The sequence below is a fragment of the Carassius carassius genome, chromosome 18 (assembly GCF_963082965.1).
Source record: "Carassius carassius chromosome 18, fCarCar2.1, whole genome shotgun sequence".
NCBI lineage: Eukaryota > Metazoa > Chordata > Actinopteri > Cypriniformes > Cyprinidae > Carassius > Carassius carassius.
In genome coordinates this window covers 19,249,848-19,262,917 of record NC_081772.1, presented here as the reverse complement: position 1 = coordinate 19,262,917, position 13,070 = coordinate 19,249,848, and the positions used below count along the sequence as shown (strand labels likewise).

The following is a 13,070-nucleotide window of genomic DNA, read 5'->3' as shown; positions in this document are numbered from 1 at the left end:
AGAAACCATCTGTTTTTTAAACTATAATGAAAGTATGATGTTATTTGATGTATTTAATGTTCATAAGGATTTATTATTATTACTTTTTAATGCTTTTGTGGGGGGGGGGTTATTATAAGGTTGCTGAGATTTTAAAGAGTAAAAAAACAATCAAGCTATACTTTTGGGTTTATAAAAGTATTCAATTCTATGAATACTGTTTATTAATTAATGTCTGTAAAATGATGGTAAACATGATGGTAAGAGATTAAATTTCTGTGTGCGTGCGTGCGTGCGTGTGTGTGTGTGTGTGTGCTGTAGGAAACATTGACCAGGCCCAGTACTGTGACAGAATAAAGGGAATCATTGAGCTGTTGGGCAGTAAGCTCTCATTGGATGAACTCTCCAAAATATGGAAAATACAGGTGAGCTGTGTTTTCAAATCAGTACTCCCTCAAAGCTGCATGCATTTCTGACATCGTTTCTGAGAAATTTACTGCACAGAAGGCTCTCAAACGTCTTGAGACATTTGAATAAGAACTAAATTAATAGACAGCATTTCAACTGGCGTCCATCCACATGGCCATTGATTTTGAGAATGGAAATGAAGCTGTGAACAATCTTGAGATTAATTCTCAAGACAAGGACTACATCCTATAAAAGTACAAGGATTTTGAGTTCAAAGCGGCACCAACCTGATTTTAGCAAGAACAATAACAGTTCCTAAATATTTGGAAGCCCATTGAGGTTGTGCGTTGTTGATTTTTTTGTTTGTTTTAAGATCACTTATTTATTTTCGTGATCTCAGCTGACCGTATTAAAAGTTATCAAAACAAATCCATTTATTTATTTTTTTTACGAAAAATAGCAGTAATGCAATAACTGGTATGGTTAGTATGACAGCGTTTTAGTGCTGAGATTATGAGATTAAGATCGTAATATTTTGAGAATAAAGTCTAAATTACAAGAATAAAGCCGAAATACGTTAAATAAAGTAAAAATATCACGAGAATAAATTCAAAATGTTTCGGGAATAAATTCAAAATGTTTCGGGAATAAACTCGAAATGTTCTGAGAATAAAGATTAAAGGTAAAATATTTTATAGTAGAGTATAGAGTATATTTTGGCCTTTTACACATGCAAATGACATGGATTGGGAGCACCAGGAGATATTCCAAAATCTCAGTTTTCAAAATGTGTCAGTTTTATAGCGAAATACAAACAATATATGTTAAGATAAAAAGTTTTTCCTGTTCAGACTTTTAATAAATATCATATTCTTGATATTAAGATGTTTCCACGAGTCCTTAAAACAGACTCTTACTCATCCCAGTAAGATGATGCTGCCGCTCGCATGCAACAATATTCAAATCAATCCCTGTGGCCTGCACGTTCTTCCGGTGCTCTTAATCCGGGGTATTTGCATGCGCAATAAAGGCCTACTGTCAAAATAATATAACTTTAATTTCTACGATTTAAATTATCGAAACATTTCAACTTTATACTCTTAATATTTTGACTTTATTCACGAAATATTTCGACTTTATTCTTGTAATATTTTGACTTTATTCTCGTAGTATTACGACTTTATTCTCGTAATATTTTGACTTTATTCTCGTAGTATTATGACTTTATTCGTAAAACATTCCGACTTTATTCTCGTAATATTTCAACTTTATTCTCGTAGTATTACGACTTTATTCTTGAAACATTCCGACTTTATTCTCATAATATTTCGACTTTATTCTCATAGTATTACGACTTTATTCTTGAAACATTCCGACTTTATTCTCGTAATAATTCAACTTTATTCTCGTAGTATTACGACTTTATTCTTGAAACATTCCGACTTTATTCTCGTAATATTTTGACTTTATTCTCGTAGTATTACGACTTTATTCTCGTAGTATTACGACTTTATTCTCGTAGTATTACGAATTTATTCTCGAAACATTCCGACTTTATTCTCGTAATATTTCGGCTTTATTCTCTTAGTATTACGACTTTATTCTCGTAGTATTACGACTTTATTCTCGAAACATTCCGACTTTATTCTCGTAATATTTAGACTTTATTCTCGTAGTATTACGACTTTATTCTAATAATATTTCGACTTTATTCTCGTAGTATTACGACTTTATTCTCATAATATTTCGACTTTATTCTCGAAGTATTTTGACTTTATTCTCGAAATATTTTGACTTTATTCTCGAAACATTCCGACTTTATTCTCGTAGTATTATGACTTTATTCTCGAAACATTCCGACTTTATTCACGTAATATTTCGACATTATTCTCGAAACATTTCGACTTTATTCTCATAATATTTCGACTTTATTCTCGAAACATTTAGACTTTATTCTCATAATATATCCACTTTATTCTCAAAGTATTACGACTTTATTCTCATAATATATCCACTTTATTCTCAAAGTATTACGACTTTATTCTCGTAATATTTTGACTTTATTCTCGTAGTATTACGACTTTATTCTTGAAACATTCCGACTTTATTCTCATAATATTTCGACTTTATTCTCATAGTATTACGACTTTATTCTTGAAACATTCCGCCTTTATTCTCGTAATAATTCAACTTTATTCTCGTAGTATTACGACTTTATTCTTGAAACATTCCGACTTTATTCTCGTAATATTTTGACTTTATTCTCGTAGTATTACAACTTTATTCTCGTAGTATTACGACTTTATTCTTGAAACATTCCGACTTTATTCTCGTAATATTTCGACTTTATTCTCTTAGTATTACGACTTTATTCTCGTAGTATTACGACTTTATTCTTGAAACATTTCGACTTTATTCTCGTAATATTTCGACTTTATTCTCGTAGTATTACGACTTTATTCTCATAATATTTCGACTTTATTCTCGTAGTATTACGACTTTATTCTTGAAACATTCCGACTTTATTCTCGTAATATTTTGACTTTATTCTCGTAGTATTACGACTTTTCTCGTAGTATTACGACCTTATTCTTGAAACATTCCGACTTTATTCTCGTAATATTTCGACATTATTCTCTTAGTATTACGACTTTATTCTCGTAGTTTTACGACTTTATTCTCGTAATATTTTGACTTTATTCTCTTAGTATTACAACTTTATTCTTGAAACATTCCGACTTTATTCTCGTAATATTTCGACTTTATTCTCGAAGTATTTCGACTTTATTCTGCAAGTATTTTGACTTTATTCTCGAAATATTTTGACTTTATTCTCGAAATATTTTTACTTTATTCTCGACACATTTAGACTTTATTCTCGTAATATTTCGACATTATTCTCTTAGTATTCACCTTTATTCTCGTAGTATTACGACTTTATTCTCGTAATATTTTGACTATTCTCTTAGTATTACGACTTTATTCTCGTAGTATTACGACTTTTTTCTTGAAAAATTCAGACTTTATTCTCGTAATATTTCGACTTTATTCTCTTAGTATTACGACTTTATTCTCGTAGTATTACGACTTTATTCTTGAAACATTCCGACTTTATTCTCATAATATTTCATCTTTATTCACGTAGTATTACGACTTTATTCTCGAAACATTTTGACTTTATTCTCATAATATTTCGACTTTATTCTCATAGTATTACGACTTTATTCTCGAAACATTTCGACTTTATTCTCATAATATTTCGACTTTATTCTCGAAGTATTTCGACTTTACTCTGCAAGTATTTTGACTTTATTCTCGAAATATTTTGACTTTATTCTCGAAATATTTTGACTTTATTCTCGACACGTTTAGACTTTATTCTCGTAATATTTTGACTTTATTCTCGTAGTAATGACTTTATTTGAAAAATCTTCCGACTTTTCTCATAATATTTCAACTTTATTCTCGTAGTATTATGACTTTATCCTCATAATATTTTGACTTTATTCTCGTAGTATTACGACTTTATTCTTGAAACATTACGACTTTATTCTCATAATATTTTGACTTTATTCTTGTAGTATTACTACTTTATTCTTGAAACATTCCGACTTAATTCTCGTAATAGTTCGACTTTATTCTCGGAGTATTACGACTTTATTCTCGAAACATTACGACTTTATTCTCAAAACATTCCGACTTTATTCTCATAATATTTTGACTTTATTCTCGTAGTATTACGACTTTATTCTTGAAACATTACGACTTTATTCTCGTAATAGTTCGACTTTATTCTCGGAGTATTACGACTTTATTCTCGAAACATTCCGACTCTATTCTCGTAATATTTCGACATTATTCTCGAAACATTTCGACTTTATTCTCATAATATTTCGACTTTATTCTCGAAACATTTAGACTTTATTCTCATAATATATCCACTTTATTCTCAAAGTATTACGACTTTATTCTCATAATATTTCGACTTTATTTTCCAAGTATTTCGACTTTATTCTCTTTTTTCTTTTTTCACGACTTTAATTTCATAATCTAAGATTTATTTCTTTTTTTAACGTGGCACTAAAACGCTGTCATAGGTAAGCCTGCCTTATTTTTATATTATGATGAAATTATATCAAATTATATATATATACTAAAAGTTTATAATTCTAAAATTGCATAAAAAATGAAGTTTCTCTAGTTTGTTTATACATGTGCAACATGTTGACGAATGATGTTTTGTGTGCAGGCTGGTCAGTCCTCGACTGTGATTGAGAACATCCACACCATCATCGCCGCTGCTGCCGTCAAGTTCAACTTTGACCAGCTCAGCCACCTCTTCGTTCTCATACAGAAGGTCTTGTCCACCACCCATCAGACTCTTTCATCTTCATGAGCTATTTTTCTGACTGTGCCTTGTGTTTTTTCAGAGCTGGGAGGTTGAGAGTGATCGTGTGAGACAGAAGCTTCTGAGTCTGATTGGACGGATCGGCAGAGAGGCTCGCTCTGAGGCGACCACAGGAAAGGTATGTGCCGTCACACTCAAACTGTATATTCATTTCTGTAACTTAAAGTTGGACTTTGATCCTGTCTAGCTGCTAATAAACTACAGTGCTGAAATGTGACAGCCAGTGATTCACTTAGAATTGTTAAACCTGGTGAAAGTTTAAACTGTAATGATTATTTTTATGATTATTTTGTTACTGAAATAATTGGATGGCTGTCAAATATTCATTGTCAAATAACTGGTGGAAAAATTATTGCAATTAACTATTTAACAATAAGTGGTCGTCATGTTACATTAAATAATAAAATGCATGAGGAATATAAATGTAAAATGTATTGTTAAACAATACTGCACAGGGTATAAATACATGAATGTAATATTTAGAATATAAAAATACTTCACAATGTCTAAATATTTGACTCACACTATTTTTTGAAACCCAAACCACCTAATTATTAAATTAGAAAATATTAAAACACGGAGTAATTATATAATAATATTGTTGTTGTTATTGAAGGTAGTCTGTATAAATTCATTTAGGTTATTTTCTATATTTGACAGCAGATTGATGTGCTATTTATCAATTAATATGCTAACAACTACCATTCCTTTATGTTTTTTATATATGATTTTTTGAATATTATTTTTTTCTCCATAAATTAATTATTTTAATCAGTAATAATTTAAATTGTAATAATATTGAACAAAATATTGCAGTTTTTACTGTATTTTTTTAATCAAATAAATGCAGCCTTGTGATTGTGGTGTGTGATTCAGGTGTTGGAGGTGTTGTGGGAGTTGGCGCATCTCCCCACCCTTCCTACCACTCTAGTACAGCAGGCCCTGGAAGAACATCTCACCATCCTCAGCGACGCATACGCTGTCAAAGAAACCATCAAGAGGAACTACATCATCAAATGCATCGAAGATATCAAGAAGGTGAGCTCATATGTCTTAAGTGTCAATTTTTTTAAATTGAGATTAATTCATCACATGAAATCTGAATAAATAAGCTTTCCATTGATGTATGGTTTGTTAGGGTCATACAATATTTGACGGAGAGGGAACTATTTGAAAATCTGGAATCTGAGGGTGCAAAAAAATCTAAATACTGAGAAAATCACCTTTAAAGTTGTCCAAATGAAGTTCTAAGCAATGCATATTACTAATCAAGTAGGAAATTTACTAAATATCTTCATGGAACATGATCTTTACTCAATATCCTAATGATTTTTGGCATAAAAGAAAAATCCATAATTTTGACCCATACCATGTTTTTTTGGATCTTGCTAAAAATATACCCCAGTGACTTAAGACTGGTTTTGTAGTCCAGGGTCACATATCATAATTCCCATAATACCACAAACTCCAAAGACTATTGCACTCTTCACCTATAGTTTATGAACGGATTTAGATCAATAACTAATATGAATATGTTTCTTTTCTTATGATCACACTGTTATTTGATGTTCTGTCATCATGGAAAGTCACTGTCTGGCTTGCTTCTGGTGGTCTGAGTTGGAGTGAGGGTCCCTCACTCTCACACACATCTCCTGTGCTACTCCATCTGCTTTGTGCTCCTTCCTGAAGATCAATATTCAGATGATTAAGGACCATAAACACAAAATATGCATACATACTCACACGGCTTTTCTTTCAGGCTAGAGTCTGTGCAGTGGGCTATTTTAAGAGCTGGTCTGGGAGTATAAAGGTGTTGTTCTGTCTCTGGCTCTAGATGTATATTTTTAGCAGTCTAGTTTCAGCTTGCCTCATCCCTCACACACACACACACACACACACACACACAGACATCCACTTCGCTCAGTCTTTGCACTTCAGCTGCATCTGGTGTGATTTGGGTGCAGCTTCTGCCGCATAAACTTATAGTGGCGCTCACTGAATACAACTCAAGTTTATGTCTTTAGATGCAAATACAGGAGGATTCAAAGTCTCGTATCGAGACACAGGTCTCTTTTCTTACTGGCACCTGGGGCAAGAAGAAACCGAGCTCATTGGCTAAAGTAAGAGAAGACCCACCCCTTTAGTTTAACACTGACCAATCATAAATCAGCCTGAATCTCTCATGAACAGAGTTTGATTTGCAAACTGATGATTGCCACTTGATTCATGGGGAGGGACTGATAAGATGTGTGTGATTTACAGGGATTTTCTGAGGGTCCAATTATCAACCAATGGCTTTTTGACTATTGACTTTAATCTGTTGTTGGACTATTTGAAACTTTTGGAAATCAAGACTCTAACCAAAACCTGGGTTGTTTGATGGGTCAATGGCGAGAATTTCTTTGACCTGTTCATTAACGAAAAACAAATAAATACAAATGTGGGTCACACATATAATCCTCTTTCTGAATTCCTCTTTCTGAATTCAAATTCATTGTGACATTTTTTGGGGGGGCATATAAAGTAAAAAATGTTAGGGAGATACAACTGTCCTGATATCACAATAAAGAAAAAAAGCCTAATTAAAAGAAGAAAGTCATGTGGTGCAACCAACATACAGAGAAAAAAAATTTTTCAAAATGAAATGATATCATAGAGAGGACCCCAGACCCTCATGACTTAAGGTCAATAATTTTATGACAAGACAAGGATAGTTCAGATTGTAAAATGTCATGTGGTGCGACTCCTCAAAAAAACATGCATTTATAATTCAGTAATTTTTTTATATTGGAACATTTGAATTGAACATTTACTTTTAATTAATTATCTTATTATTAGTAGTAGTAGTATTTATTACTATTTTTATACTTGATGGTTATACCACATTACTTTTTTTAGAGTCATTACATTGAATGAACGTTGTGGCCATACTTCTACGTCATTGACCCAGATGGAGATTGCCGTATTCCATGAATGTGCTTGATGTCACTGTGTTTATATATGTGTTTTTGTGCTTATATTGTAGTCGTCTCAGCAGACTAACCCTCAGACTGTGTGGGTGGTTCCAGCATTGCGGCAGCTTCACGAGATCACGCGGTCTTTTATCAAACAGACGTACCAGAAACAGGACAAGGTAGGTGCAGACGGTGTCCAGACGGACCATCTGGCCTGTTAATTTTTTTCCTGCAAGTGTTGCTACTTTAACTATAAGCCTAATTTTTCATGCTTTTAAATGACTTTAGATTTTACTTGATGTTGTGTCCTCTATCAGAGTATAATCCAGGACCTGAAGAAGAACTTTGAGATAGTGAAGCTGATCACAGGCTCTCTGGTGTCATGTCATCGCTTGGCCGTGTCTGTCGCTGGATCCAATGGTCTTTCTGGGTCCACACTGGTTGATGGGCGGTACTCCTATCAGGAGGTGTGCTGTCACAAGTTCATTATCTCTTTGTGACATAAAAAAATTAAAGCGCAGTTGAAAATATATTTCGTAATAACAGATATTAATGTGTGAAAAAAGCTGAATGTGTAACAGTGCAAATCTAAGTTTTATTAGATAAAATATCTGATTATATATTTTTTTTAACTACTATGAACCTTGACATTATAATGATATTCAAATTTTTTCCCAGTGGTTCACAAACATGTAGCAAATAAAATTCGATTTTATTTTTGTTGTTGTCTACAACATATTACATGGGTTTTGTTGTTAATTTTGCCATTGTGTTATCATTCCAAAAGGCAAGTTTCTAGTTGCATAAGACTTAGTCTAGTCATTTCCTCTGGTTTTAATATGAATCAAATTGCTGTTTGACCCAAAAACAGGACAGAAATTTATTTGTAGACTACAGAAGGGACTCATGTTATGCCTCACAACTTGTAAGAATTAAAACAGACCGTTGTTTTTATTTATCTAATGTTGTTGTTGTTTTCACGTTTTTCCAGTATTTGGAGGGTCACTTGAAGTTCCTTGCATTCTTCCTGCAAGAGGCCAGTCTGTACCTGGTCTGGAGTAGAGCCAAAGAGATCTGGGAATGCTTGGTGTCTGGCATGGATGTGTGCGAGCTGGATCGAGAGGTGTCGTGTTGTTTTTTGTTTTGATTTTGTTTGTTTTTTGCTTTAATTTGCATGTTTTATTTTATTTTTTGCTTATTTTTTTATTTTGTTTTGGTGTTTTGTTTGTTTGTTTCAGTTTTAATCATGCTGTTTAATCATGGTGCTTGAAAAGAAAAGCATCAGATTAAAGACTACATTGCATTGTGTTGTTTGTTATATTAACTAACTTGTCAAATATTGTATGTTAAGTGACTTTTCAGTCCTCTGGTGTAGAAATTGGTGTTGCAAATATTAAAAAAATGCTGAAATTTTGCAATTGTGACAAACTATGTAATAGTTTTGATGGTGTTCAACTCTCTGTTCTAGATGTGTTTCGAATGGTTCACTAAGGGACAGCATGATCTAGAGAGTGATGTTCAGCAGCAGCTCTTTAAAGAGAAGATTCTCAAGCTGGAACCTTATGAGATCACTATGAACGGTAAAAGAACTCTCAACCACAGAGTTCGCTCACTGCTTCCACAGTATTTCCACATTATAACACCCTGAGGTGTTACATGTATTCTGTACATCTGCAGGAAACCACAGCGCTTACTGTGCTAAATTTACTCTCGCAGAAAGAAATGGCCTCATTAGCAGCATGTGGTGAAGTTGCATGAGTGTGTGAGTCATTTTGTGGTTTTTCATCAATGTTTTACAGGGTTTAACCTCTTCAAGACCTTCTTTGAGAATGTGAACCTCAGTGACCACCGTCTCAAACGGCAGGGAACACAACTGGTATGAGATTCCAGCTTTCCCTCAGTGAAATTGGTGGGGAAATCCCAACTTGACAGGTGAAAAAATATGATTGTCTCTCTCAGTGCGTGGAGCGATTGGATCTGGCTGGGATGGACTTCATCTGGAGGATCGCAATGGAATCTCCAGACGAGGACATCGCTAATGAAGCCATACAGCTCATCATTACCTACAGCTACATTAACCTCAACCCCAAAATGAAGAAGGTCAGCATTTAAAGTATTGTGTTTTTTGTGTGAGACTTGTCATTCCAGTTTCCCTGTTAATTAACATTTTCTTTGTCTCTTTGTGTATTTTTTGCAGGACTCAGTATCTCTACATAAAAAATTCATAGCTGACTGCTATAAGAGATTGGAGGTAAGTGTTACAGTGTGAAATTACACTTTTTTTTTTCTTTGTGATGATGATTGTGATAAAGCTCATCCCTGCATCACACACAGGCTGCTAGCTCTGCGTTGGGCGGCCCGACCCTCACACACGCTGTTACCCGAGCAACCAAGATGCTGACAGCCACTGCTATGCCAACGGTCGCCACATCAGTGCAATCTCCATCCAGGTATGAGGACAGGTTTTGAGGCTAGTTGAGCAGCTTTCAGATCAGTTGATGAAGCCGGCTGATGATGTTGGCTGCATGTCTTAAAATAAGTAAAGCACTTCTATACTACTTTTATTAGGCTTACAAAATTAGACCGAACAAGCAGAAAAGTACCAAAGCTTGAGCAAAAGTTCTGTTCCAGTCCAGTGTTTTTTGTTTTGTTTTCTTTGCAGTGCTTTTTGTTTTGATTTTGTCTTGTTTTTGTTTTGATTTGTTGTATTGTTTTTTGTTTTTGTATTCTGTTTTGCATTTATTTGTTGTGTTGTGTTTTTTTCTTTTTCGTTTTTTTTGTGTGTGTGCTCTGTTCTGTTTTTTGTTTTGTTTTATTTTGAACAACTCGTATCCCGTACAATACCTTGTCATTTAATTGCATCAGACTTGGTGTTATGCAACATTAAAGTCTTAATTGATCTGAAGGTTGTTCAGAAGGATTTTGACGCCTAAATTTAACCCACTGTAGTTCATTATCATCTCTGTCCTCAGGTCCAGTAAACTAGTTATCATTGAGAGACTTCTGTTACTGGCAGAGCGTTATGTCATCACTATAGAGGTAAGAGCTGATACACACACACACACAGATATTTGCTTTGCATATCTGAGCACATAACTTTATTTTGTCAAGTTCATCTTGTATTCAACCTCTTTTGACTATTGAACTAATATTCATCTTAAATGACTTACAGTGTATCTCTGTTTGAAAGCGTCAGTCAGTCTCGGCAAAGAAACCAGCAAGCTGTAAAAGTCAAATGTAGCAACATCACTGAACGACAGATTCACTAATTATTTCTCCTAATGTGTCAGTGTTCGATAGCTGTCAGACTCACAGCTGTGGAATGATGAAATCTGATCATTGGTTGACTGCCACATTCACCGTCTCCCCGTTTCTCCAGCTGTTCAGTTCCATGCTGAAATCTGCCATAGATTCTGTCATGAAATTTAGTGCATTTAGGAGTAATCATGCCAGAACACAGCCAAAGGGATCCGATACGGTGTTGATTCCTGTGTGTATTCAGAAAGACATATTCATACCCGTTCCCTCCAACAGAAACTAATTGGTCGGTTACTGAAAGACATTTGGTGCAGGAAGTGCTTTTGGACTGTAGCACTTTTGTCTAATTTATGAATTTGAGTAAATCATGTAATATGAAGCTCAATAGCTTATTGCTGGCAATTATTACCCTATTCATTGAAATGCTTGTTCATGGAAAACTTATTTGAAAGGGCAGGTTTATTTCTGAAAGATATGCAGGAGCTCATCTAATGTTACAGTTACATCAGGAAAGTGGTTCAATATCTTGTTAGTATGGATTCTAGAGATTCATATATTATTGAATACATTATTGAATTAATTTAAAATTGTATATATATATATATATATATATATATATATATATGTGTGTGTGTGTGTGTGTGTGTGTTTATATGTATATAAAATGGGCTTGGTGAGATTTTTAAATTGTTCTGAAAGAAGTCTCATGCTCACCATAAGGCTACATTAATTTGATGGGGGGGAAAAAACAGCAATATTGTAAAATATTACTACAAATTAAAATAACTGCTTTCTATTCTTATATATTTTAAAATGTAATTTATTTGTGTGATGCAAAGCTGAATTTTCAGCATAATTTCTCCAGTCTTCAGTGACACATGATCCTTCAGAAATCACTACCTGTATTGTATACAGTAACTGAATAACTCTTATAATATCTAAAGTCAGAATTTTTTATTACCGCCATAATTTAAGTGATTGTATCTCCTCCACATTGTTTTGAAATGGAAAACGAGTTTCCAGGTCAAAGCAGCTAAACAGCAGGTCACATGGTACTGACTGTTGTACCTCTGGATCTGTTTCAGGACCTGTATTCTGTTCCTCGAACTATTCTACCTCATGGAGCGTCTTTCCACGGCCATCCTGTCACACTTCACATCACATACGAATCTACCAAAGACACATTCACCTTGGAGGTAACGTCACACACTTCTTGGAGACAAAACCCATTTAGTTCTGGCACTCATGACACAAGTGCACACACTTATGACAGACTGTAAGCAGGGTTGATTTAAATGGAATTTGATAAACATTTCCCCTCATTGGAGATTGATGGTCTGTTGGGTGATCGTTCATTCTGTAGACTCAACTGACTGCCTGGTATTTGCTTTGCCTAAAACAGCCCTTATGTGTTTGTGTTCATGTGAATGTGAGCAGGGCCACAGCAACGAGACCATAGGCAGCATCAGATGGAAGATAGCCGAGCAGCTCAGCTGTCCGGTGGACAATGTGCAGATATTTGCAAATGACAGCATGGTGAGTCAAACATTTAATGTGATGTGTTGCAGTCATATCTGAGCGGTGCACAGGTGCCTCACATCTTTGTTTTATTCGCAACAACATTATTTGATTTTAACATTTTGGAATAATCTATTTACCGTATTTTTCGGACTATAAGTCGCACCTAAGTTTAAGTCGCATCAGTCCAAAAATACGTCATGATGAGGAAAAAAACATATATAAGTCGCACTGGACTATAAGTCGCATTTATTTAGAACCAAGAACCAAGAGAAAACATTACCGTCTACAGCTGACAGAGGGCGCTCTATGCTGCTCAGTGTAAACTACAGGAGAACTGAGCAGCATGGAGCGCCCTCTCGCGGCTGTAGACGGTAATGTTTTCTCTTGCTTCATTTCTCTCAGGTTCATTTCTCTTGGTTCATGTCAAAGTAATTTTGATAAATAAGTCGCACCTGACTATAAGTCGCAGGACCAGCCAAACTATGAAAAAAAGTGCGACTTATAGTCCGGAAAATACGGTTTAGAGCATACTTTTATTTAGT

General features: G+C 34.4%; 1 protein-coding gene across 1 annotated transcript in view; it reads left to right on the top strand.

The window, feature by feature from the left end:
- usp24 (ubiquitin specific peptidase 24) overlaps positions 1-13,070 on the top strand; it is a 62,014-nt gene that overhangs the window by 26,221 nt on the left and 22,723 nt on the right. The window contains exons 12-26 of the mRNA XM_059498930.1: positions 301-404; positions 4,637-4,744; positions 4,818-4,913; positions 5,672-5,833; positions 7,821-7,928; positions 8,067-8,216; positions 8,741-8,872; positions 9,218-9,329; positions 9,549-9,625; positions 9,709-9,849; positions 9,947-10,000; positions 10,084-10,199; positions 10,722-10,788; positions 12,093-12,203; positions 12,445-12,543. Coding sequence (XP_059354913.1) covers positions 301-404; positions 4,637-4,744; positions 4,818-4,913; positions 5,672-5,833; positions 7,821-7,928; positions 8,067-8,216; positions 8,741-8,872; positions 9,218-9,329; positions 9,549-9,625; positions 9,709-9,849; positions 9,947-10,000; positions 10,084-10,199; positions 10,722-10,788; positions 12,093-12,203; positions 12,445-12,543 — 1,637 coding nt within the window. The remainder of the gene's footprint in view (positions 1-300; positions 405-4,636; positions 4,745-4,817; positions 4,914-5,671; positions 5,834-7,820; positions 7,929-8,066; positions 8,217-8,740; positions 8,873-9,217; positions 9,330-9,548; positions 9,626-9,708; positions 9,850-9,946; positions 10,001-10,083; positions 10,200-10,721; positions 10,789-12,092; positions 12,204-12,444; positions 12,544-13,070) is intronic.